Source organism: Pogoniulus pusillus, chromosome 10 (assembly GCF_015220805.1).
Source record: "Pogoniulus pusillus isolate bPogPus1 chromosome 10, bPogPus1.pri, whole genome shotgun sequence".
NCBI lineage: Eukaryota > Metazoa > Chordata > Aves > Piciformes > Lybiidae > Pogoniulus > Pogoniulus pusillus.
In genome coordinates this window covers 27430329-27457798 of record NC_087273.1, presented here as the reverse complement: position 1 = coordinate 27457798, position 27470 = coordinate 27430329, and the positions used below count along the sequence as shown (strand labels likewise).

Genomic DNA, 27470 nt, shown 5'->3' with positions numbered 1-27470 from the left:
AGTTTTAACATGTTCCTTAAATATATATATGACAGACTCTACAAACATAGCATTTAAATATGAAAGAAGTAGTGATATAAGTATCAAGAGCCTCTTACTTCTGATTTCTGTTTTTGATGTTAAAGAACAAGAAAGCACTGGCCATAATCATTCCTAGGATGGTGAGGGCAGAGAGGATGCTGTAAAGAGGCAGAGAGATCTTGCGTAGCTCCTCTTGTATAATTGTTTTGTCCTTTGGGGGCTCAAGTCCTAGAATTACAAGAGGGGAAAAAAAGGATAAAGCTCAGCCAGATATAGAATTTCTAAAAGAAAATTTGCCTCTTGAGTCAATGATTTTAGCAACTGTGAACCACATCAGTAGATAATTAAATTATTGACTGAGACAGACATGTGTTAGTCACACTGACTGACAAGAAAGTTTGTACTTCTGAAGCAGGTACACATTTTTGGAGAAAAAAAATTGCACTACAACTGTAATGTAGAACCCCACAAAATACATGTTAACTATTCTCATTTTAAAGTGTAAATAAATGCTAAAACCTGTACTGGGGCTGTAAATGTTACAATTATAGATTATGTTTTTTCTGAAACAAGAGGCAGAGCAATGAGTAGAAAACAGTGATGTTTCTCTGCACGATGGCAAATTCAAAATGCCTGCTTAGATCCTGTCCACAGCTGAAAATAAGCCTTGGTGTGGCATCACTGGGGCAAGAACTGATCACCCTGAGGGGCTGAAATGGGGTACTTAGCTGTGGGCAAGTTTGGGAAAGCCCTGGGAGGGGAGAGATGCATGACTGTTGGTGTCTTCACAACTCTACAAACATGGAAAATTGATAGCAAAGGCTCTATAGGAACAGACCTATTTTGCAAATCCCTGCAGACAGAAACTTGAATGCCTGAACTTAAAAACTATGTTGAAAGTCATGTGCTTGATAAGCAGTCAGCTCCTACTCATTAATGGTTTCTCAGTTGCATGACAGTAATTGCTTTCCAAAATGCTGTATGCCCTACTTCCCATACTCCATTTTTCAGTACTAATTTCTTTTCATTAGTGCAAAGGATTGCCAAAAAGCCTTTTGCATCACTATCTTCCTTCAGAAAGGGATTCACGTGTTCCACAGCGTCTGAGCCTGTCCTTTCACATCAGCTCTTGCAGGGCTGCAAAAGATGACAACACAGGACTGAGCAGTGCCATTTAAGAAAATGGCTGTGCAGGTTTAGTTTAGTGCATCTGTTGATTGCAGAGTTGTGTGTAACTGACTAGAAGATGCTGTAGCAAAATTTCACATCCACTCTTTTGCTTTGCACATAGAAGAATATTCAAATATTTCTTCAATGAAATGGCATTACTCATACCAGCTAAGCTGAAACAATTTGAGCAATGGAAACTTGCTATCCTTTAAAATTTATGTCTGCAAAAAAATTTGCTTTCAGATGATCCCAGTGAAGTGGCAGTCAAGGGACTTCCATCATCAAATCTTTGGATGATCTGATAGTGGAGGAAAGTACTTAAGATTTTCCCCTTTTCCACTTCAGACTATGCATCTACAGAGCATAAAATAGAGAGAGTACATTGACAATTTGTATTTATTAAATATAAATACTCAGTTATTCTATAAAATGTATTTTTTTTCATTTGTTCAATGGCTACTCAATTCATACAATCAAGCAGGTTGGAAGTGATCTCCAAGATCATCCAGTCCAATCTATCACTCAGCCCTATCCACTCAACTAGACCACGGCACTAAGTGCCTCATCCAGGCTTTTCTTGCACACTTCCAGGGACAGTGACTCCACCACCTAGGCAGCTCATTTCAATGGCAAATCGCTTTCTCTGTGAAGAGAAAGATCTATACCTCCCATGGCACAACTTGAAACTGTCCCCCCTTCTTTTGTTGCTGGTTGCCTGGGAAAAGAGACTCTTCACTCAGAAAAACTGCAACTGAAACGTGAGTATGGCTTTCTGTGGGTATTTAAAATGATTTCATATTGAAGTGCATGGATAAGACAGGAATACCAGAACTTGCCCTCAGAGGCCAAAGATTGCCTCAACAGCAATAATCCCATATTAAATATCTTCTGTAATTGCCTGGACCTTTATCTAGACCTGAGAACCTGGAGTCAAAACAAACACCTTCAATATTTTGGCTTGTATTCCCCAATTCTACCTAATGCAATGAATTCTTGTTCTCTTGCATGCAATTTTATGCAAAGTTTTAAACAAGGCAATATTTCCTACTCTGAATTTCAAATATTTAAAGTTACTAAGTTTGCTTATACTGCCTGGAAGTGTCCTCCACATCAAATACGTGATTGTCTCAGTGAAAAGTTAAGGTGGGTAATGGAGAGGGTTCCTGAGTCACGTAATGAATCTTTAGACAAATGGAAAACAGGACATAGGTGGAAGGAACACTAAATATGGTCAGAACAAGAACCTAGGAAAAAAACTTTGAACAGAGAATTTTTCCCAGCACTTAATGCCTCTTGTTACTTGGTTCATCCTGCATATATTCTGTGGAAATTAATCTTATTGAATCAGTATTTAACTACATCATCCTTGCAGCAAAGATAATCGCTGGGTACCAGACGTTGACAAGTGGGACAGTTATTTCCAAATCCTCATTTTCAGATTCAGAAGTTCATGTAACTGTGCTCTTTGAAGTCCAGCAAAGGATCTTATTAATGGATTATATCACTGCAGTGAAACTTGTCATGCTCATGTAAACTTTGAGTGTTGGGACACTGAAGGCAGAAGCAGCAGAGTGTGGGATACAGCAGCTTGATACCCATCCACTGCTCCCAGGGGAAACCACACAGATGTCATGAAGCTGACCTTACTTTCCATTAATGAACTGCACTATAGCAGAGCTTAAGTCTCAATTATTAGTTTTAAAAATAATGCATATCCCTATATACAACAAGAGAGACCCTTACAACTAGTTTCAGCTGATACCTGGCTACCATGACCACATGCTTAGAAAGCTGTGGGTATGCCTCTACCCCAACTGCTTTGAGGGCAGAGGAAAACTTTATGTTAACTTTGGGGCAGCAAGAGATCAAAAATGGCAGAAGATACGGCAACACAGGCTACATGCCTGATGTGGAGCTTGCGAGTACTGCTGGGCTGAATGGGGTGACCCTCTCTGTCCCTGCTTCACACGGGCTATGTCAAGGTTAACCAAGGGTGAAGCCAGCTCTTCTGCCAGGCAACCAGCAATAGAACAAGGGGGGACAGTCTCGAGTTGTGCCGGGTGAGGTCTAGGCTGGATGTTAGGAGGAAGTTCTTCACAAAGAGTGTTATTTGCAATTGCAATGGGCTGCTGAGGGAGATGGTGGAGTCACCGTGCCTGGAGGTGTTGAAGAAAAGCCTGGATGAGGCACTTAGTGCCATGGTCTAGTTGACTGGATAGCACTGGGTGATGTTGGACTGGATGATCTTGGATCCAACCTGGTTGATTATACGATTTTGAAACCCTGTCTTCTAACTGTCTGACACCTCCCAAAGGAAAACAACCACCTCCTTCTTGTGTGTGTGCAAATACAGTTCAGAAGGGTATCCTTCAGCTGACAAGAACTGGGAGAATAGGAAATGGGAATGAAATCAGAACGTTATTAATCAGTGCAGATGAAATAGAAGACATATCTATAGCTTGTTGAAATATCAAAGAACATTTGTATACACACATAAATTTGAATTTCTCTTGTTTTGATTCCTGTGACCAAGTATACAATATGACAACATTGTGATTTTCTGTTTGGAAGTATGCTGCTATTTTTTTTAAGAACATCTCAGTTCCCTTTCTCTTTATACAGCTTTTTAATATTAAGAATCCTAAACCAGCATGCAGTCTTACAAACCACATACAGCTAATCCATGTCATTCCTTTTCCTCTTTCAAATTTCAGTCCTACCTTGGAATCTGATGCTATTGTTCATAATTTCCAGTTCATCAGCCACAGCATTGTACTCTCCCACCTTCACTTCCTTTCTTTCTACAGAGAAACAAAGAAAAGAAATTGATTATGAAAATTCACATGTTCTTTAACTGATTTTGCCGCCTCTTTTTTTTTGACAGTACATCAAAAGGAAAAGAAATATGCCTGAAGTGAATGAATTATTAAAGCAGAATGCCAGGCAGCTAACATCACTAAAAGAAATATTCCTGATTCTTTAAAGAAACACAAAATATTTTGAAAATTCATTTACATAATCAGAGAATGCATCTCTAGCTTAAAGATCATACACTTACACTATGCAGGATATTCTGCTGCAAGGTCATGGCTAAATCACACATTCCACTCTCATTAAACAACTAGCACATCTTATCTAGTGAAGTATTTCCCAAGGGAGTCAGTGTGGCAGACTCCAACCAGTATGTAGCAGACCGGGTAGTCGATAAGTATTCTGGGAATCTAATCTACTATTCTGACTAGGAATTAGCAACTCATTAGTACCTTGACTGCAAAACACACCATGCTATGTAATTAAAGCCAACACTGACTAGAGCTAAAATTTCACTGTTAATCTCATCTGTTATTTTGGGACTATCATCACATACATGGTCTTCTTGCACCCAATGGAATAGAGCAACACGGGCATAGGAACTTGTTTGGTTGCTGCCTTGACCGCCATAGCTGGAAGTCCAGCACACAATTTGCCCCACCCATCTGGTAACATCTGGCATTGATTGTTTTCTGCCCTCTCTGTTTGGTTTATTTTATGCTTTAGAAGTGCAGAAGCTTATTAAATTATCACTTTTACACTAAAACTTAATATTGATGTTTATAAATATGTGAAGAGTGAATGCCAGGAGGACTGAGCCAGGCTCTTCTCAGAGATGCCAAATGGCAGGACAAGGGACAATGAGTGCAACCTGGAGCACAGAAGGTTCCATGTGGACATACGGAAAAACTTTTTCACTGTGAGGGTTACAAAACACTGCAGCAGGCTGTCCAGAGACACTGCAGAGTCTCCTTCTATGGAGACATTCAAAACTCACCTGGATGCATCCCTGTGTGACCTACTTTAAGTGACCCTGTCCTGGCAGTGGAGGGGTTGGACTACATGATCTTTTGAGGTCTCTTCCAACCCCTAATATCCTGTGATTCTGATAAGAGACATATAAAGCACAGGTACATGGGATACAATTTTGAATTGGCTCATCAGAGCCAACTTTCCTTTCAGAAATGCACAACCCAATTTACATTTAAATTTTGAGCTCATCACCATATTTGTGCCACTGATTTTGGAAGCTTACGATCTCCAACTAGATGACAAGTTTGAAAAGGCTCTATTTCAGCCAATAGCTCCACATTAACTTTTTCTCCCTTCTCATTCAAAACAACTGATCCTGTTCATCTCTGCTGAGTGGAGCAGCTAGGTCCATTTTAGTACAACCTACACTAATTAATACTAATCCAACGGCTCACAGGAGGCAAAAGTTTTCCTTACATAAGCTCCACTTATTATTGTTAAAGCCGTTCATGAAGAATTGCAGGCTTAACTGTAAATCTGGCAGAGATAACTTAGGCATTTGCTATACCCTCATAAAAATCTGGAGTTTGCAGTTCTGGAAACTGATTTGCCTTGCACATGAGAATGATCCTCTTATGGGGGCCCTAAACCCAGTTTGGAATAAAAGCGCAATTCCCTGGTCAGCAGCAGCAGTTTCACAAAGCCCATCTACAGAGCATGACATGCTATTAGGAGTAAATATGGTTATACTATTTGTCACTGGCTGAAAATTCTCTGTGAAACAGATACACACATAAATCTTTAACAGTCTTAAACAGCAAAATCTTCCCAGTAGTCACTTAACAGCTAAAATGGTTACTGCTAAAAGCTGAACCAATTCACTTTGGTATGTATTTGTAGCATGACAGGTATTACCTGCAGATCTAAAACATCAAAACAAAACCTGGAAAGGAAACAGGCACCAGAATGTGTACAACAAACCATGTGCACATTAGATAGTCTACATCACCTACTTACATCGAACAGGACACACACCTTGATTTGGGTCTAGCTACAACTCCATAGCAATAGGGTAAAACCTAATAGCTCTGTTAGTGAAGACAAACCAGTGTGCTCCACAAAAAAAAATTTGTATGGAATGTTTACTCGGACTAGACTGTCCTGGGGTCCTGTAAACCCCTAAATTCCTCTCCCTCTGTGGTTTGAATGGGAGGAAAAGGTGTGAATCATAGAATCAACCAGGTTGGAAGAGACCTCCAAGATCATCCAGTCCAACCTATCACCCAGCCCTATCCACTCAACTAGACCATGGCACTAAGTGCCTCATCCAGGCTTTTCATAGTATCATAGTATCATCAGGGTTGAAAGAGACCTCACAGATCATCGAGTCCAACCCTTTACCACAGAGCTCAAGGCTACACCATGGCACCAAGTGCCACGTCCAACCTTGCCTTGAACTGCCCCAGGGACGGCAACTCCACCACCTCCCCGGGCAGCCCATTCCAGTGTCCAATGACTCTCTCAGTGAAGAACTTTCTCCTCACCTCCAGCCTAAATCTCCCCTGGCGCAGCCTAAGGCTGTGTCCTCTTGTTCTGGTGCTGGCCACCTGAGAGAAGAGAGCAACCTCCTCCTGGCCACAACCACCCCTCAGGTAGTTGTAGAAAACAATAAGGTCACCCCTGAGCCTCCTCTTCTCCAGGCTAAACAATCCCAGCTCCCTCACCCTCTCCTCATAGGGCTGTGCTCAAGGCCTCTCACCAGCCTTGTCGCCCTTCTCTGGACACGCTCAAGCATCTCAATGTCCCTCCTAAACTGGGGGGCCCAGAACTGAACACAATACTCAAGGTGTGGTCTAACCAGTGCAGAGTACAGGGGCAGAATGACCTCCCTGCTCCCACTGACCACACCATTCCTGATGCAGGCCAGGATGCCACTGGCTCTCTTGGCCACCTGGGCACACTGCTGGCTCATGTTCAGGCAGCTATCAATCAGTACCCCCAGATCCCTCTCTGTCTGGCTGCTCTCCAGCCACTCCGACCCCAGCCTGTATCTCTCCATGGGGTTGTTGTAGCCAAAGTGCAGCACCCTGCACTTGGAGCTATTGAACCCCATCCCATTGGACTCTGCCCATCTGTACAGGCGGCCAAGGTCCTGCTGCAGAGCCCTTCTGCCTTCCAACTCAGTCACATCTGCCCCCAGCTTTGTGTCATCTGCAAACTTGCTGATGACTGACTCGATGCCCTCATCCAGATCATCTATGAAGATGTTAAAGAGGATGGGGCCCAGCACAGATCCCTGAGGGACACCACTAGTGACAGCCGCCAGCTGGATGTGGCACCATTCACCACCACTCTCTGGGTCCGGCCCTCCAGCCAGTTCCTAATCCAGCACAAAGTGTTGCCATCCAAGCCATGGGCTGATAGCTTAGCCAGCAGTTTGCTGTGGGGGACAGTGTCAAAGGCCTTGCTGAAGTCCAGATAGACCACATCCACAGGCCTCCTCACATCCACCAAGCGGGTCACCTGATCATAGAAGGAGATCAGGTTAGAAAGGCAGGATCTGCCCTTCCTAAACCCATGCTGGCTGGACCTGAGCCCTTTGCCATCCCTTAGGTGTGCTCTTATCACCCCCAAGATAACTTGCTCCATCAGTTTCCCTGGCACTGAGGTCAGGCTGACAGGTCTGTAGTTCCCAGGTTCCTCCATCCGACCCTTCTTGTGGATGGGGACCACGTTGGCCATTTTCCAGTCTCCTGGGACCTCTCCGGTGAGCCAGGACTGCTGGAAAATGATGGAGAGTGGCTTGGCCAGCTCAGCTGCCAGCTCTCTCAGCACCCTGGGATGGATCCCATCTGGTCCCATGGACTTGTGGGTGTCCAGATGGCTCAGCAGGTCCTCAACTAATTCTTCATGAATTTCCAGGGGAACACACCGCTCCCTGACCCCATCTCCCAGTTCAAGAGGCCATTCTTCTCCTCCTCCTTCCTTACTGTTGAAAACTGAGGCGAAGAAGGCATTCAGGACCTCAGCCTTTTCTACATCATCAGTTATAGTATTCCCCTCCTGGTCCAGTAAGCAGTGGAGGCTCTTCTTACTCTTCCTTTTAGCGTTGATAAATTTATAAAAGTGTTTTTTGTTATCCTTCACGGAAGTGGCAGCCTAAGTTCTAGCTGGGCCTTAGCCTCTCTAATTTTTCTCCTGCATAATCTGGCTACCTCCTTAAACACGTCAGGAGAAGCCTTCCCCTCCTTCCAGAGGTGATACACCCTCTTTTTTCCCCCCAATTCCTTCAGGAGCTGTTTACTCATCCAGGCTGGTCGCCTTCCCCGCCGGCTCATCTTTCGGCACGTGGGAACTGCCAGCTCCTGTGCCTTCAAGAGCTCCTGTTTAAAGTAGGTCCAACTATCCTGGACCCCTTTGTTCTCAAGGACTGCTGCCCAGGGGACTTTGGAAATAAGTTTCCTAAGCAAATTGAAGTTTGCCCTCCGAAAGTCCAAGGTGTAGGTTTTGTTGCAGTGCCTCCCTACCTCCCTGTATATTGAAAATTCCACTATCTCGTGATCACTACACCCCAGGCAGCCTCCCACTGCCACATCTCCTACCAGCCCTTCTCTGTTGGACAGCAGCAGGTCAAGCTGAGCTTGACCCCTAGTAGGCTCGCTTAACAGCTGGGACATGAAGCTGTCCTCCATGCACTCTAGAAATCTCCTGGACTGCCTCCTCTCTGCTGAATTAAGTTCCCAGCAGATATCTGGCAGGTTAAAGTCACCCACCAGGACAAGATCTGATCTTGAGACAGCCTCCAGCTGTTTGTAAAATATCTCATCTGTTTCTTCATCCTGGTCGGGTGGTCTATAACAGACTCCAACCAGGATGTCAGATTTGTTTGTCCTCCCTCTGATTTTAACCCACAAGCTCTCAACACCTTAGTCCCTCACCTCAAGCTCAGTGGCATGGAGTGACTCCCTAATATACAGAGCCACCCCTCCTACTCTTCTCCCTTGCCTATCTCTCCTGAAGAGATTATATCCCCCCAGTATAGCAGCCCAGTCATGCCTGTCATCCCACCAAGTTTCTGAAATGGCAACTATATCATAGTCACCCTGGTGGACCAGGACTTCCAATTCCTCCTGCTTGTTACCCAAGCTGTGTGCATTGGTGTAGATGCACTTCAGCTGGGCTCTCGATTCCCCAATTGTCCCTAGTTTTTTTGCCACTCTCTCCTTCTCAGAGAGAGTAATTTCCTCACCCACCCCCTTCAGACCTAGTTTAAAGCCCGTCTAATGAGCCCTGCCAACTCCATTGCCAGGACTCTCCTGCCCCTCCTAGACAATTGCACCCCATCACGATCAAGTAGGTCCGGCGCAGTAAAAGTTCCCCCATGGTCAAAGAACCCAAAACGCCGCCGCTCGCACCATCCCTTCAGCCATTTGTTGATATCGTAGGTTCTGCTGTTCCTCTCTGTGAACTCCCTTGCCACAGAGGGAACTGAGCAGAACACCACCTGCGCTCCCGCCCCATCTATCAATTTCCCCAGGGCCTTAAATTCCTTTTTAATTGCCCTGGTCCCCCTCTTTTCAATTTCGTCACTGCCAGCCTGTATTACCAGCAAGGGGTAATAATCAGAGGGCTGGATTAGGTTAGGGATTCTCCTGGTGATGTCCCTAACCCGGGCACCAGGAAGGGAGCAGACCTCCCTGTGAGACGGGTCGGGACGACAAATGGGTCCCTCTGTCCCCATCAAGACAGAATCTCCAACAACCACAACTCTTCTCTTTTTCTTGTTTTTTGTGGAGCTACTCACCACAGTTGGTGGTGACTGCTCCACCCTAGGCAATGTCTCAGTTGGATGCTCCTCATTGCTCTCACCCTCTGTACCCTCTGCATGCAGCGCCTCATACTTGTTGTGCAAGGGCAGAGGAAGAGGAGGAGAGGACCGTGGTGGATTTCCCTTACTACTCCTGACAGGGATCTGTTTTCTTGAAGACCCCCAGGGATGGTGCCTCCACCACCTCCCTGGGCAAATCACTCTCTCTGTGAAGAACTTCTTCCTAATATCCAGCCTATACCTACCCTGGCACAACTTGAGACTGTGTCCCCTTGTTCTATTGCTGGTTACCTGGGTGTCCTGGAGTCCTGTACCCCTAAATTCCTCTCCTGCCCGGTCTTCGGGGGGAAAGGGGAAAAGCCGCCTGGTTTCCCCCCCCCTCGCCTGCCCTGCAGCCGAGAAGGGGGCGGCGACTGCCCCGTGAGTTCCCGCGCTGGAGCCAGGCTGGGATTGGCCGTGCGCTTTCGCGCCTAAAGTGTGGTAACTCTGCCCTTTGTCTAGCGAAGGGTATAAATATTGGGGGTCTTCCCGCCTTTGGGGGTTCCCGCTTTTGGATTTTGCCTGTGCCTGGACGAGTTCGCTCACTCTCCTGTGCCTGGACTGCAGAGAGACCAAAGGACTTGCCTTGGTGTTAGGCACACCTTTGTCTGCCTAACGACCCTTAACGACCCTTAACGACTCCTGTAGCCGCTGCAGGAGGAAGACAGACTGCACGAGCCAGCCTGAGTGAGTTATTTGGCTTAGCTTAATTTAGTAAGAAACCGCTATTAATTAATAGCTGAGTCCTTTTCCAAAAACTGACTTCTAAATATATATAGTCAGATTATTAATGGTATCCTCGTAGAATTCTCATGCAACTTAACCTGTTTATTAAACGAAATTAATCTTTGTATATATAGTTGTGGGGGCGGGTTTTGTAAAAAATAAAAAATATCTATTTTTGATAAATTTTCTTCTCGGCCACGTATTTCTGCCCTCCGCAACACTGGGAGAAGAGGCCACCCCCCACCTGGCTACAATGCCCCTTCAGGTAGTTGTAGACAGTAATAAGATCACCCCTGAGCCTCCTCTTCTCCAGGCTAAACACCTGTTTTCCCCCCCTGCCCTGCAGGCTTGAAGGAGGGGAGCAAAGGGCCCTTCCGGCATGAGGAGTGCCCCGTGCAGTGCCCGTGCTGGAATCGGGCTGAGGACTGGCTGTGCTCTTCATGCCTAGGCAGTGGTAACTCTGCTCTTTGTCTAGGAAGAGTATAAATATTGGGGGACTTCCCACCTTGGGGTTCCCACCTTAGAGTTCGCCCCCGCCTGAGCATTCATGCCCTCCTGAGACTTCCTCCCCCTGCCTGGATAGATTTTGCATCAGGAGCCCCTGGCGCTCTGCTCTGAAGGACAGCTTCCCATCATTAGCACCCATTATGCACCTGAGTATGTCTTAACGACTCTCAGATGCCTCTGGAAGAGAGCGAGAGAACAAGCCGCTGGACCACGTCAGCCCGACTGTGAGTTATTTTGGCTCAGCTTTATTATTAGGTGGGAAACGCTATTGATTTAATAGCTCAAGAAGCCTTTTCCAACGTCTGACTTCCAAAATAATCAAATTAGCTATGATATCTGTGTAGATCTTCTCAAAAGAACCAAATCTGGTGATTAAAACTAATGTCTGTATATAGTTTTGGGGGTGAGTTTTCGGGAAAAGAAAATAACTCTATTTTTATATAAAATTCCTGACTCGGCCACATTAATTCCCTGCCTCCACAACACAGACTAATTGTGAGAAGCACATCGTAAGTGGGGAAGCATACTGAAAGGATAGTGTATATCTGCGTTTTCTGCAACAGAGAAATTTCCTGTGATTGCTCCATGTGACATACAAAGCCATTCCTCTTCAACATTTATAACTCCTTACTAGGTTTCTTTACATGTAAAGTAACACTGAGAATGTGTCTATGAATGGTAGATGCAATGTAGTGCACTGCAGGTGAGGTAGCCTACAATTAGCTACGCTGGCTACCAGGAGCTAACCCTTCTAGGAGTCCAGCTCAATAGAGCTGACTGGGGAAACAAACTTCCAATGCAGATGGAGCTGAAAAGTGAGACTTTTTGGGATATGCGAAGCCAAGCGTATGGGGGAAAGAACTGTTCCTAGGAACGATGTTATCAATGTCTCGACCCTTACAGGACTGTTCATAAAGCACATGCTAAAATGTATTGAAGTCAAGGAAAGTCATAAAGATAGTTGATATCTTAAAGTAGTTACAATTGTGGAATGTAGTCTACGAGGGAAACAAATCACATTTTTATAGAGAAGAAAGATTGTAACCGGTTAAACCCTTAAAACAGGTTAATCTGCCTGTTGCTCCCCAATCCCCCCAACACAGAATCAACCAGGTTGGGAAAGACCTTGGAGATCATTGAGTCCAAGTGATAGGTTGGACCTAATACCTTCTAATTAACACTAAATGCCTTATCTAGTCTCCTTCTAAACACTTCCAGGGATGGTGACTCCACCACCTCCCCGGGCAACCCATTCCAATGCCAATCTCTCTTTCTGTGAGGAATTTCTTCCTAACATCCAGCCTAAACCTACTCTGGTGCAGTTTGAGACTGTGTCCTCTTGTTCTGTCCTGGGACAAGAGACCAACCCCACCTGGCTACAACCTCCTTTCAGATAGCTGTAGAGAGCAATAAGGTCTCCCCTGAGCTTCCTCTTCTCCAGTCTGAACACCCCCAGCTACCTCAGCCTCTCCTCATAGGGCTGTGCTCCAGCCTCCTCAGCAGCCTTGGGTGCCCTTCTCTGGACATGTTGAAGCACCTCAACACTTTTTTTAAATTGGGAGGCCCAAAACTGTACACAGTATTCAAGATGTGGCCTAAACACTGCTGAGTACAGGGGCAAAAGGACTTCCCTGGTTCTGTTGGCCACACTATTCCTGATATAGGCCAGGATGCCATTGGCCTTCTTGGCCACCTGGGCACACTGCTGGCTCATGCTCAGTCAGCTGTCAACCAGTACTCCCAGGTCCCTCTCTGCCTGGCTGCTCTCCAGACACTCTGTCCCCAGCCTGTAGTGCTGCACAGAATTGTTGTGAGGGAAAAGTAACACAAAAAAATCCAGGTTCAGATAAAGAGTTAAGGTAAGAGTTTACTGGATAAATGAGATGGTAATAATAATATGCACAATTAGCCTAGACTCTTTGCAGAGAAGTCACAGCAGAAAGCAGCAAACAACAAACAAAAAACCCAGAGAGCTACTCCCCCATTCCTCAGGGACCTGCTTCCATCTCAGCAGAAGAGAGCCAACATCCAAACCTGTGGAACCGAAAAGCAGCAACCAGAATGGGAAGCCTGTCATGTTACAATCTGAAGCCACATAATACTTTGCTCCAGCTAGCATTTTCATTTCAAAGATTGCATGAGGCAGGACAGTTTTGAATAACAGCAGCACATTTGAATCCCACTCATGACAAGGATACACAGTCCATTTCATGGCATGATTACAGGGATGCTGAGTGGAAGATACAAATAGTTTTTGTACTCTTTTATACACCCAGAGAGCAGTACAACTACAGCTGCTGCTTTCTCAGTTCCTCAAACATCAGTTACAGTCACTTCCAAATACTAAATAAAGGAAGCAAGGAAGCAGCACTGTGACTCTCTGCTCTCTTGCATAGGCCAACATAGCTATGGGTGGGACTGCAGGCTCTACTTTCCTATATGCCATGCCCTTGAGTTCCCTTTGGAAATTCTGTATTATTCATCAGTATACTGTTTATATAATTTAGTTTATATCTGTCAAAATCTTTGTGTGCTCAATAAAAACAAAGAACAGGAGGCAGTGGAACTCCTTCAAATAAACACACCAACAAAGTGCTTTGCGCAATACTCAGAATCCTATGTTGACTTCTTTCTTCTGTGCTTCCACTGTATTTAACTTCACCCTTCCATACTCATGACAGAGAGATGCTCAGGTTGAAATGAATCAAAACATGAGAAATACATAGTTGTTTTATGTGCTACTTTGAAGCTAGCTAGAATGTTTAGATGAGAAGAACTAGATTATAGGCTGTGAAAGAAAAATAATGGTGAGGTCTACTTCACTCATAGGCTTGCTGAGATGTATAAGAACAGAATCATAGAATCATAGTATAAACGTAGGATAAGGGAGTTTGAGCACTGCCTGGGCTTTGAGCTGCATTTCTCTCTAACCTCACCCTCTGTCTCTCTGATCACAGAGATCAGTGCCTTGGGGCACAAGGAAATGCCTGGGGTAGGGTAGAGGGGTGGGAGAAAGTGGAAGGGTGGTTGGGAGCCCCTCCTGGGGACTCAGGTTTCTGGGAGGGGAGTTGTGTTTCTGTATTACCTTTTACCTTGTATATTTCTGTATATAACTGTATATACTGTAAATATCTGCTTGTATATTATGCTAAGCTGTAAATACAAGCTTCATTCAATTTCCAGAGCCAGCTGAGTCTAGTTTGGGTGATTTCCAAAGTGTGTGGGGGCAGGGAACATCCAAACCACTACATTTTAGGAGATAATGCTAGTCTGCACCATTTTAGGAGTGTTGGGATTTTAGAACTTGAATCTGCAGCCATTCTTTCAGACAGGAATAGGAAAGAATGAACTAACCAATCCAGAGAAAACTGGTCCAGAAATACATGACAGATAACTATGCCTATCAAAGAGAATTATAAACAACTAATCCTTGCTGTTAATTAATTGTCACAGAATAGATTACTCACGTGGCCAAGATGAAAGCCTTCTGCCAACAAAGAACTTTTAAAGGTGAATTAAAACACTTTTTATACATATTTTATTAGAGTTTTAAAGCCCATTTTAAGGAACACTGCCACTTAATTGAGTCACAATTGAAAAAAATAACCTAACAGATTTTTAACTGCATATCATGTAGTTACACATTTGTAACTCCACGGGGAGTAACCCTGAACCTGACCCTAGGGGTCTTGACCCCTCCCCAGGGGTGGGTCTGAACACCACTAGGTGATGGTTAGCCCACTCCCCCCCTTCCTGTCCCATAAAAGCACGGGGTCTTCCTGTTCTTCTCTCTCTCTGTGCCACTCTCTGCATCTCTCTCTCTCCATCTCTCTGCATCACTCTGCTCCCTGTATACCTGCATACAACGTGGCCATCACCCACGAGGCAAAGCTACCATCACAAACTCGGGTTGTATTTGTACCTTTTGTGTTTGCTTTTCCCTTCCCTACACCTTTGTAACCTCCCTACCTCAGATACCTCTTTTTTAAGTTATTGTTAAACTTTTCTTTTTAACTTCCAAATCGAGTGAGATTGATTTATTTGGGTATGCTTACTTCCCTCTCTCTCTCCATCTAAACCCTTTCTTTTGGGAAAGGAGGGAGGAGAGGGAAGGGCACTCTACAAATTGTTATTGGTTCTATCAAATTTATTAGAGTCTCTGGGAATTTAAATTAGAACCAAGACAACATTCTTGTTGGATAAAAGCAAAAATAATCTTGCAGTGGACATGAGCTGAGGAAAACAAACGTATTGAACAGCACAACAGTATTATAAATGCCTGTATGGTGGTTATCCACTGACACTGAGAATTTCCATATGAGACTATGCTTAATTTCAGGCTTTTTCATTGTATTTCCACTACATTTTTATATGTGTACCTATTTCCACATCATGAAGATATTTTCTATTGAGAGATATTCAAGGGTGAGAAAGCACTTGCAAGGCATGAGAGATGGGACATACAAACTTCCACCTCAGACTGAGATGAAAAGTGAGACTTTTTGAGATGTACAAACCTAAGAGTGTGTGTGTGAGGAAGTCTTTAGTACCTAGGAATGAGATTATCAATGCCCCAACTCTCACAAATGGCTAGGATATGTCTGAAGCTTATAGCACCTTCAAGTATGTCAGTCTGACTGAAACAGTAGAAATAACCCCAGTGGTGATGAAAGAATATAAAAATGCTTACACTAGCATGATTACTATTATAATTTATGATGATAATGCTGAGGGTACTCTGAAATAACACAGTGTGTTATGAAGTTACTAAAAGAGGTATATTGATGTGAACTCCTACACGTTTAGCTGATCATACCAATGTAAAAAAAACTGTCTAGAACACCAAAACAAAAATAAACTAACAGGTCTGCCCTAACAGTACCATACTGCCCAAACCTCATGCTTGTAAATGAAATTAAAGGACACCAAAGCTTTAACCTTCGCATTACTACTATTTGTTGTTTTGTTATGGCACTGCAGCTTTGTATAAGGTTAGAATTCATAGCATCATATAATTGTCAGGCCTGGAAGGGACCACAGGATCACCTAATTCCAACCCCTCTGTCATAAGCAGGGACACCTCACACTAGGTTGAGTTGTTCAGAGCCACTTCCAGCACAGCCTTAAACACCTTGAAGAATGGGGCTTCCACCACTCCCCTGGGCAACCTGTTCCAGTGCCTCACCACCCTCATGGTGAAGAACTTCTTCCTAACATTCAATCTGAATCTACCCACTCCTAGTTTTGCTCCATTCCTCCTAATCCTATCACTACCTGACACCCTAAAAAGTCCCTCCCCATCTTTCTTGTACACCCTTTTTGGATACTTGAAGGCCACAAAGTCTCCTCTGTGCCTTCTCTTCTCCTGACTGGACAACCCCAATTCTCCCAGTCTGTCTCCATAGCATCATCCTCACAGCCCTTCTCTGGACACCTTCCAGCACATCCATATCTTTCTTGTAATAGGGGCTCCAGAACTGGATGCAGTACTTCAGGTGGGGTCTCACCAGAGTGGAATAGAGGGGGAGAATGACCTCCTTCAACCTGCTGGCCACACTTATGTTGATGCAGCCCAGGATACAGTTTGGTTTCTGGCCTGCAAGTGCACACAGATGGCTCATGTTGTGCTTTTCATCCACCAGCACCCTCAAGTCCTCTTTTCAAGGGCTGCTCTCAAGTCAGTCACTGTCCAGCCTATACAGCTTGGGAATGGTCTGACCCAGATGCAGGACTCTGCTAATTCCATGCTAAATACAACAAACATGCAAGTGATGAATATTCACTTTACAACAAATACAAAGTGAATTTAAAAGTAAACTTAATAAATTTACCATGGGCTATTCTCTGGATAAGGGCCAATGAGGGTTCTCATCTAAAGGATACCTAGTCTATTCTTAATTTAGAAGCAGTAGAAAAAAGTCAGAACCTACAGCTGAAAGCACACACAGTATCTAGGTCTTGGTTCGTCCAGAAAATCACCCCTGGATAAGGTGCTGCCACCATGGCTCCTTCTCCTTAAAAAGTTTTTTAAAGTTTTTTGTAAAGTTCCTTCTCCAGTGAGGAACTTATCACTGTACTCGCTGAAAACCTTTCTTTAACATCACTTTAACACTCTTCTACCACTCTTTGTCAGCTTAACCTGTCACAATTGAGTGGGAATGATCAGATACTTGGAACACAAACCCTATGAGGAGAGGCTGAAGGAGCTGGGGTTGTTTAGCCTGGAGAAGAGGAGGCTCAGGGGGGGACCTCATTGCTCTCTACAACTACCTGAGGGGAGGTTGTAACCACGTGAAAGTTGGTTGGCAACCAGCAATAGAACAAGGGGACACAGTCTCAAGTTGTGCCAGTGGAGGTGTAGACTGGATGTTAGGAAGAAGTTCCTCACAGAGAGAGTGATTGGCATTGGAATGGGCTGCCCAGGGAGGTGGTGGAGTCACCGTCCCTGGAGGTGTTCAAGAAAAGCCTGGATGAGGCACTTGGTGCCATGATTTAGTTGACTGCCTAGGGCTGGGTGCTAGGTTGGACTGGATGATCTTGGAGGTCTCTTCCAACCTGGGTAATTCTATGATTCTTAGCACATTAGAAAATCTTGCTGCATATTTAGCGCTTGGAAGCCTATCTCAGGATCGGATACTACTAAGCTTTGTCTTAGAAGAGGAACATTTTGCTCTAGCACATGGGTAGTTCCTTACCCATGCACTGCAGACCAACAAGACTGCCAGAGAATATTTATGCATCAGAAAATGCCCAAGTGGCTAGCAACAGGTAAAACTGAGCACGGATCATATACAACTAAAATGCTTAAAGATCCTTAGGAAGAGAATTACACTTCAAATTGGAAGGATTTTTAATTTCAAATATCAAATAAATCTCCTATACATTCATCAAAAAATCAGGCTACTGCAGTCACACTTTCCAAGATACATCTAACCTGTCTGAATGTTCACAATTCACAAGCTATTAACAACAGGTTCAGCCCTGAGGCAGAATGAAGGGTGTATGGACACAGTGCATTATGGTGTCCTGTGGCTTGTCTTTTTCCAATTTGGCTTCTGCTCACATTCCCTTTTAAAGAGTGAATGCTTTACTTTAGCACTTTAAACTGTCAGTCACCTAGGAGTCATTCATCTCTGACAGGGTTTAACTCTTCTTTCTCATTCCCTCTATTGCCTACTGCAAAAGCTCCTGGAGAGCTAATGTGCTGCTGGGAGCAACAGCAATCCTCTGATCAAGGTTATTCAGAGAACAAGTCCCAGGAAAGAAGACAGCCCAAACACAAGTAGTGAAAAATCTAAGCTAGAAACTGCAAAGTGATGGCAAGTATGAGATCACTTTCCATATTTCAGTGAATCCCCTGCAAATTACCTGCAAAATCTCTTCTAACCTGTTCTACTTTTGTCTCACTCATTTGGAAAGCTGTTTCACAAAATAACAATCTACCACAAATGCCTTTACATTGCTGAATCAAATCAGGCATCATGAAAGCTAATTTTCTTCAGAATAAATACAGAAACATTTCATGTTGTGGATCTTGCAGAAACTCTTAGCAAATTAATGTAATCTTAACTTCTGTAATATATCCTTGTCAAACAGGACCAGGAAGCTCTTCAGTTATCCTTATCATACATCAGCAATAAACAATACAAGTTGAAAGATTCCAATTAAAAAAAAAAAATCACAAGAGAAGCTTATAAATAATGAATGAGCAAAGCTTTTTTTCATTATTTTCTATCCACTTGTAGGTAATCATTTCTTTGTTTAAAGACAGAAATGCTGAAACTAAGAATCACAGTTCAAATAAGGAAGAAAATGTCAGGTCAGACAGAAGATTATTCCTCAGTAGAAGCTGCCAGAAAATGAAGAATTAAGGAAGAAAAATGTTACCTTTGCAAGGATTTGAATTGCCATAGCTCTTACCCTTGTTATTAAAGTTAAGAATCTGGTTTGCTTAAAGGAGCATTGCCATCATCTTTAACTCTGGCATAACTATTTCCTTCATTTGAATTCTTGTTTAGTGTTTTATTTCTGAAATCCTGGATACCAGTGCACACAACATCCAGGAAATCCTGAGTTATGAAAGCAGCATATGCTGAAAGTGGTAATTACTCTTCATGGCCAGTTCTCAAGACCTGTCTTGCATGCATCCATAAAGCAAAACAGACAGAAAGGTTAAACCAGACAAAGGCCAAATAGTGCATGTCAGCCTTAGAGTCAGGATAAAAGCTAAGAAGTCTTAACCCTGGGCTTATTTCACTATATTATCCAACAGGATATAGCAAGAAGCACATAAAATGCCATTAAATATCCTGAACTCATAAAAGGAATCTAGTTGTTTTATAGCCCAAGAAGGCTTTTCCATTAAAAGTTCAAGCATCTGCATTTTTAAAAAGCTTATAAAAATTAATTTTACTGATTTGTTTTAACCTTTGTCTTTACCTCCCTGATTTTAGTATTTTCCTTGTTAGATTGGCTTCTAGCTCTGCATAGAAATGTAGTAATACAATTCATGTGGAATTAATACATTCCTATCTCAGATATGGAAGAGACCTCACAGATCATCAAGTCCAACCCTTTACCACAGAGCTCAAGGCTAGACCATGGCACCAAGTGCCACGTCCAACCTTGCCTTGAACAGCTCCAGGGACGGCGACTCCACCACCTCCCCGGGCAGCCCATTCCAGTGTCCAATGACTCTCTCAGTGAAGAACTTTCTCCTCACCTCTAGCCTAAATCTCCCCTGGCGCAGCCTGAGGCTGTGTCCTCTCGTTCTGGCGCTGGCCACCTGAGAGAAGAGAGCAACCTCCTCCTGGCCACAACCACCCCTCAGGTAGTTGTAGACAGCAATAAGGTCACCCCTGAGCCTCCTCTTCTCCAGGCTAAACAATCCCAGCTCCCTCAGCCTCTCCTCATAGGGCTGTGCTCAAGGCCTCTCACCAGCCTCGTTGCCCTTCTCTGGACATGCTCAAGCATCTCAATGTCCCTCCTAAACTGGGGGGCCCAGAACTGGACACAGCACTCAAGGTGTGGTCTAACCAGTGCAGAGTACAGGGGCAGAATGACCTCCCTGCTCCTGCTGACCACACCATTCCTGATGCAGGCCAGGATGCCACTGGCTCTCTTGGCCACCTGGGCACACTGCTGGCTCATGTTCAGGCAGGTATCAATCAGCACCCCCAGATCCCTCTCTGTTTGGCTGCTCTCCAGCCACTCCGACCCCAGCCTGTATCTCTCCATGGGGTTGTTGTGGCCAAAGTGCAGCACCCTGCACTTGGAGCTATTGAACCCCATCCCATTGGACTCTGTCCATCTGTCCAGGAGGTCAAGGTCCTGCTGCAGTGCCCTTCTGCCCTCCAACCCAGTCACATCTGCCCCCAGCTTGGTGTCATCTGCAAACTTGCTGATGACTGACTCGATGCCCTCATCCAGATCATCTATGAAGATCAAAGAGCTACATGACGAAATAAAAAATGATGACTTTGATTTTAAAACAATTACTCCTTAAAATCTGAATTGTGAACATCTTCATTATACTTTTCCTTCATGAAACTGAGAAAGGTATAAACATATACAGAATAATGAAGGCAGATTATTCATGAAGTATAATGGCTCCTGTGATGAGGCAAGTGTACACAGGTTATGTTAATTCCTCCAAAAAGAAGTTCCTGTTTCTTAAGAGGCTTAATAAACTCCTTGGTAGCTTGAAATAAGGTTGGTTATGAGATCAAACATTTGGTTTTAATACTTCTATCACAAAATCCTAACTGAGAACCATAATCAAACACTACAGCCACTGAAACACGTCAGTAATCTGAATTACCTTTAGCTCCATCAAGACAGATAAGAGACACAAAGAAATATTCAACAGAATCATAGAATCAACCAGGTTGGAAGAGCCCTCCAAGATCATCCAGTCCAACCTATCCCCCAGCCCTATCCAGTCAAATATACCATGGCATTAAGTGCCTCATCCAGTCTTTTCTTATGATTATATTTTAGGATTTCCTCATGTTCAGTAATTGCAACACCTCAATCCAGTTACGAGTTTTCCTATTCTATTGTTTGTCCTCTTTTATGAGTTGGTTACATTTGCAGAGAATATAAATTGTCATTGTTATGATGGTTTATTTGCTAAAGTAAATTATCCTTTGAATTGAAACAGTACCTCAGAGTGCAAGCATATATGTGTTTTAAAATAGAAATATTTATCTATATGTAACATGGTCTACAAACTAAAATATATACTAATTTCACTTGGCAGCATCTGTCCCTTGCAGAATCTAAACCCAGTGTGTTTTTCTTGGTTCAGTATTTATAGTGGGAAATAAGATTGCCTAAATAAAACACCAGGCAGCCACCACGAGAAGGAATTTTCTCAATTGCTAACTAATAACACAACTTTATTACTTGTTGTGTGCCTTTAATTAGCTTTATTCTCATACGCTAGTTCACTTTCTGCAGTGGGTGTGCTAGGAAGTCAATCTGTGCAGACGCACAGGCTTGGGCTGGCTTCCCAGGACACTTTCCAGGATCTTCCCAGATTTGAAAGGCCATTGAGGCAACAACAGGTGTGGACACGGCTGCCAACTGATGTGCAGAGAAGTGCCTCTGGCACTGTGCAGAGCCCAGCAGCAGCTCCATCTCTCAGAGCCTCTCTGGGAGAGGGACAGCTGAAACCAAGACTGTGCAGGAGATGGAACTACCAGTGAGAGAGGCTGTGATCATGTTTTCTTGCCTACTGAGTTTGATTTTAGAGTGCTGAAATGTCAGAGAGGGTAAAGGCACAATTCAAGATATACTGTGATACTGCACTAATTCAAAGATGAGGTACAGAAAACCATAGGACAGCAGCATACTCATTTCCACAGTCCATGAGACTTTCAAAGAAACTCAAGATAACAGAGCAGTAGTGTTTTCAGATCTCTTATCCAAAGGGAGTAAATGCAGTTATTATCTCTCTGGTGCCCTGGAAACTGAGTCTGAGTAAGCACAGTGTGTGCTATCAGCAAAGTCCATCAAAGGAAAGATTTGAACCATTATCAAATTGCCAGAGAATTTTTTTTTCTAGTTAAGCCAGAAGTTACTCATGAACTTAAGGCAAATTCACCAAGCAGCCTCATTTAAGGAAGAAACATTTGGGAATGGCACTACTGTCAGTCTTTTCTGAGTCAGGTTAAAGTTCATCTATAGCTGAACAAAACAAGATACCCAAGACAGTAGCCTAATCCTGGCTTCCATCTGCTGGCTCAGCAGTTAAACCTTCCATATAAACCTGACAGGAGATGTGACTGGCCACCAACAGGTGATGTCCTCACAGGAAACACAGTCCTGGGCACCTGTATTTCCTTGACTCCAGCCCAGCTGCACACTCTAGTTGAATCAGCCAAGATTAGAGTGACCTTATCCTCCTCCAGTATGTTTAACACCCTAGCATTTAGTTTTATTTTCTTGCTGATGCCCAAAAGAAATATTTCACTACATTTATCTAAATCATTACTTTTCTAACACAATTTTTGAATCATTTTGATGTGGAGTACCTTTTAATATTTGCAGTTGGGAAAAAACAACCACCACCCAAAAAGCTACCAACCAATCAAACCAAAAACCCCAAAACAAACCAAAAACCAAACCACACATCTCCCAAAACCAAACCAAACAAACAACAACAACACCACCACCCAACAAACAACCACAAAACAAACAATCAAAGCAGTTACTTAGAAAACCTTGGATGGCTACTTCTTTCCTTGTCAGGGTGGTGTTGTATAGCAGAACCACTGGCAGGAGCTCCAGTCTGTGGACAGCTTCAGCTGACCTGAACAGTGCTGCCAAGTCTGCCACAGTGCCTTTGGGGGATGTTTAGACATACAGAAAAAGCTGCATGGTGCACTTCTTCCGAGGGTTGGGTGATACTCTCTAACTTACATGATAACCAAACTTTAATGAATAACATGAGAGAAACAAAAATGTCCCCAGCCACAGAAGACCCATGCTTGGCCAGAGAAGAGGACCAGAACAGCATGTCAGCTACTGCATAGACATGGTGAAGTAACTGAGTGGCTTACAATGCAGTTGCTTTCCCTCCCCTTAGCAAGGCATGCCTGCTTCTGGTAATCCCATACAACACAGGGACAAAATAAAACCTCCATTATCACACATTTGGATGCACACCTATGATTACATGATTAGGGTCTTCCCTCACCATCTGTCAGGGTTGTGCTACCCCTGCCCTGGGAGGGGAGGACTCAGCACATGTTGAGCAACCTCAGATCCAGCTGTGTGTGCCTGGTCTGCCCCAGTGAGAGGTCAGAAAATGAGATGCTCTGTCTTCTTCCTTTTCTATTTTATCCTTATTTTTTTTTTCAGAATTAAGAGTGCACTATTTAAAGGTTGCAGTTCCACAATTACTGTGCCTGAGATGGCAAGAGAGCAACAGCTGTTGTGCATATTATGAATGTTGGATCTCACTATTCACTATGTCCTTCAATATCCACTCTTGCCATTACAACAGTTGGCCTGTGAAACCACTGTAGCACATGAAGAGCTTTGAATATCTTCTTCATGATTCAGGGTCAAACCCAAAGGCAGAATTCCCACCGTCCTCGTTCTAAGATATAAAATAAGATAGCTGAGGCAGAGTTGAGCCCATTTATACAAAGCTGAAAACTGTGTGCTTTTCTATCTCATAATCTGTATGGCAACTGCCAGTTTTTTTTCCTTCCCTGTACAAAAAGCCAATTTTGACTCACCCAGTCTTGTTTATTCTAGGTATTTTATTCAGAAAGAGCAGGGGGAAAATTCCAGGAAAGAATTTAGAGCAACAAAGAGCCCACTTGTCTAACAACCTGCATCTGTAAGTGACCCTTTGTTGAGATATAGGGGAGAATTCAAAGGCAATCAAGTAGTAATATTCCCCTAGATCACTCTTCCAGCTTCCACTGCTGAGATAAAGAGAGTCATTGCTCATAGTCATTGAAGGCCACATGGAGCCTTTCAAGCTTTAGCCCTCCCCTGACAACCAGCAACCCCTGCAGAAGACTGGCTCAGGGCTTAGAGCCACATGGGATCAGAGATTGTATTTCCTTGTCCTCAGGGAGGTATGCTTCCCATTAGGGACAGGCTTGACAGTGCTACATTTAAGGATGGCACACCAGGGAGTGAGAAAACAAGAAATGTTACACATCCCCAGGCGCCCATCTAGCCCAAGAATCACATGATTCATTGGGTGAGAAAAGTGCGCTTGAGAGGGCTGCTTTGAGTGTTTCCACAAGCAGAAGTGGCTGCTGAGAAACTCCTTTCAAAGTCTATGTTTCTTGCCTGTCTTTTTTTGACCCCCAGGAGGATATCTGAGAAGTTTAGAAAGCTTATGGCACCCAGCAGAGGGAATGGTGCTGTGACAATATGAGCACTTGTGTGAGGAACATAAAGCCTGGGGTACTGGCCAAGGGATGCAAGTGGTAAGGCTGTGGCACCAGCCCCATGCTCAAGGGCACTTGAGAAATTAAACCTTTGCACAAAATGTTGGCAGCTAGAAAAAAAAAATGACCATGCCCTACTCCGTTCTCATAGAACAGGAAAGTTCTGTGTATCAGCCCATCCCTCCAGGCCCCTCCAATCATCTTTCTCCCTTTATGAATTTCTATTTGACACCCTTGATTTTCAGATGCTTTTGAGAATTGTATGTCAGGAAGAGGCCTATTTTGAAATGCAAGATGATAGTAACAATCACATCAGAATGTAACCCACCCTGACGCACATTTAATAGCGATAGTTCAAGGCAAGATTGGACGTGGCACTTGGTGCCATGGTCTAGCCCTGAGCTCTGTGGTAAAGGGTTGGACTTGATGATCTGTGAGGTCTCTTCCAACCCTGATGATACTGTGATACTTACTACAGGTACATTTTAGTAGGATGCATTCTAGGCTTGAATTTCAGCACTTTATAACCCCTACTCATTCTTTATTTTTCCTTTTAAATTCTAACGGTGGTAAAACAGGGAGGGAAAATATATTGCAAAAGAAAACTAATTCAGATTACTTTTTTTAGCCTGATCTTGTATTCAAGATGAAAGAAACATTCCATCTGGAACTTGTTCAAAGTGAAAGCCACAGAGAAATAACTATTTTTTTCTGCAAATTTAGTGAACCTTCACTTCCTTTGTATTTCACTTTCTTTGTATTTCTATCCCACTGGAAAAAAAAAAGGAGGAAAAAGACCCAAAGGTAATCACATTTTAATACCAACTAGGAACAATATACATTTTACTAAGAGCAAAGAAAGTGGTGTGGAAGACTGATTAAGATACAAAGAAGAGTTTTGAAGTGATAGTCCCTAATTTTATATCTAAGGATTGCTTCAAAAGTTTCCTTAAATATATTATACCTCAATATTGTACTGGCAATTTTTAAATCCTGAATTATTTTTCCTTTTACTTATTCATCTGGAATATGAACAGCTACAGAAAGCACACTTGAACTAAGAGACAAAACCTCCCATGGAAATCTACAGCCATTAAATTATAATTGCTCTAAATAATGAAGGATTTAATAATTAATATAGAACAGTTATATAATACACCTGACAGGCATCTCTGGAATAAAGTTGTCTGGCAAAGCATAGCCAGAACACACAAGCATTTATGCATAAGCACAGTTCTGGTTTTGGGCACAACATTAAACACACTCACAAGATCACAGGATGTTGGAGGGTGGAAGGGACCCAAAGAGATCATTGGGTCCAACCCCCTGCCAGAGCAGGAGCATACAATCGACCTCAGGTCACAGAGGAATGCACTCAGACAAGCCTTAAAAGTCTCCAGAGAAGATGACTCCACAGTCTCTCTGAGAAGCCCCTTACAATGCTCTGTGACCCTTCAAGTAAAGAAGTTCCCCCTTGTGTTGAGGTGGAACCTCCTGTGCTGCAGCTTCCATCCATTGCTCCTTGTCCTATCCCAGGGAGCAGTGAGCAGAGCCTGTCTCCCCTCTCTTCTGACCCCCAACACTCAGATCTTTATAGACATTTATTAAATCCCCTCTCACTCTTCTCCAGACTAAAAAGCCCCAGGTCCCTCAGCCTGTCCTCATCAAGCACTGCTCCAGTCCCCTAATCATCATCATCGCCCTCTGCTGCACTCTGTCCAGCAGATCCCTGTCCTTCTTAAACTGAGAGGCCCAAAAGTGAACGCAGTACTCAAGATGAAGTCCCACCAGAGCAGACCAAAACCTTTGATCTGCTGGACACACTCTTCTTAATGCACCCCAGGATCTCATTGGCCCTCTTGGCCACTCATCTAAGAGTTTCCAGAATCAAAATAGAACTTCTAAGTATGGCAAGAAAACAGTTTGACAAAACTGGAAAGAATCTATTCTGCCCAGAAAATTGACAGCATACAGCAAGGGTGATTTTAGTTTGAATATTTACTTGTTAGAAGAGGCCAGGATTTATGCCTGCAGGAATGAAAATACAATATAAGGCAAAAATCATAGAACCAGTCAGGGTTGGAAGAGACCACAAGGATTATTTAGTTCAAATCCCTTTACCATGGGCAGGGACATCCTACTCTAGGATCAGGCTGGCCAGAGCCTCATCCATCTCCAGGCATGGGGCCTCAACCACCTCCCTGGGCAACCCATACCAGGCTCTCACCACTCTCATGGTGAAGAACTTCCTCCTCATGTCCAGTCTGAATCTTCCCACCCCCAACTTTTCTCCAATCCCCCCAGTCCTGTCACTCCCTGAGAGCCTAAAAAGTCCCTCCCCAGCTTTTTTGTAGGCCCCCTTCAGATACTGTAAGGCCACAATAAGGTCACCTCAGAGACTACTCTTCTTCAGACTGAACAGCCCCAACTCTCTCAGCCTGTCCTCATAGCAGAAGAGATGCTACAGCCCTCTGATCATCTGTGTGGCCCTTCTCTGGAATGACTCCAGCATGTCCACATCCCTCTTACAATGCAGGTTCCAGAACTGGATGCAGTACTCTAGGTGGGGTCTCACCAGAGTGGAGTAGAGGGGGAGAATCACCTCCCTTGAACTGCTGGCCACGCTTCTCCTGATGCAGCCCAGGATACGGTTGGTCCTCTGGGCTGCAAGTGCACCCTGATGGGTCATAGAATCAAGCAGGTTGGAAGAGACCTCCAATATCATCCAGTCCAACCTAGCACCCAGCCCTGTCTAATCAAATAGACCACGGCACTAAGTGCCTCAGCCAGTCTTTTGTTGAACACCTCCAGGGACAGCAACTCCACCACCTCCCTGAGCAGCCCATTCCAATAGCAAATCTCTCTCTGGGAAGAACTTCCTCCTAACATCCAGCCTAGACCTCCCCTGGCACAACTTGAGACTGTGTTCCCCTGTATGTTGCTGGGTGCCCGGCAGAAGAGACCAACCCCCACCTGGC

The 27470-nt window shown here is 43.9% G+C and overlaps 1 protein-coding gene across 1 annotated transcript in view; it reads right to left on the bottom strand.

The window, feature by feature from the left end:
• GABBR2 (gamma-aminobutyric acid type B receptor subunit 2) overlaps positions 1–27470 on the bottom strand; it is a 662133-nt gene that overhangs the window by 239383 nt on the left and 395280 nt on the right. The window contains exons 9-10 of the mRNA XM_064150058.1: positions 3912–3992; positions 99–249 (exon numbers count right to left, since the gene is read on the bottom strand). Of these exons, the coding sequence (XP_064006128.1) occupies positions 99–249; positions 3912–3992 (232 nt within the window). The remainder of the gene's footprint in view (positions 1–98; positions 250–3911; positions 3993–27470) is intronic.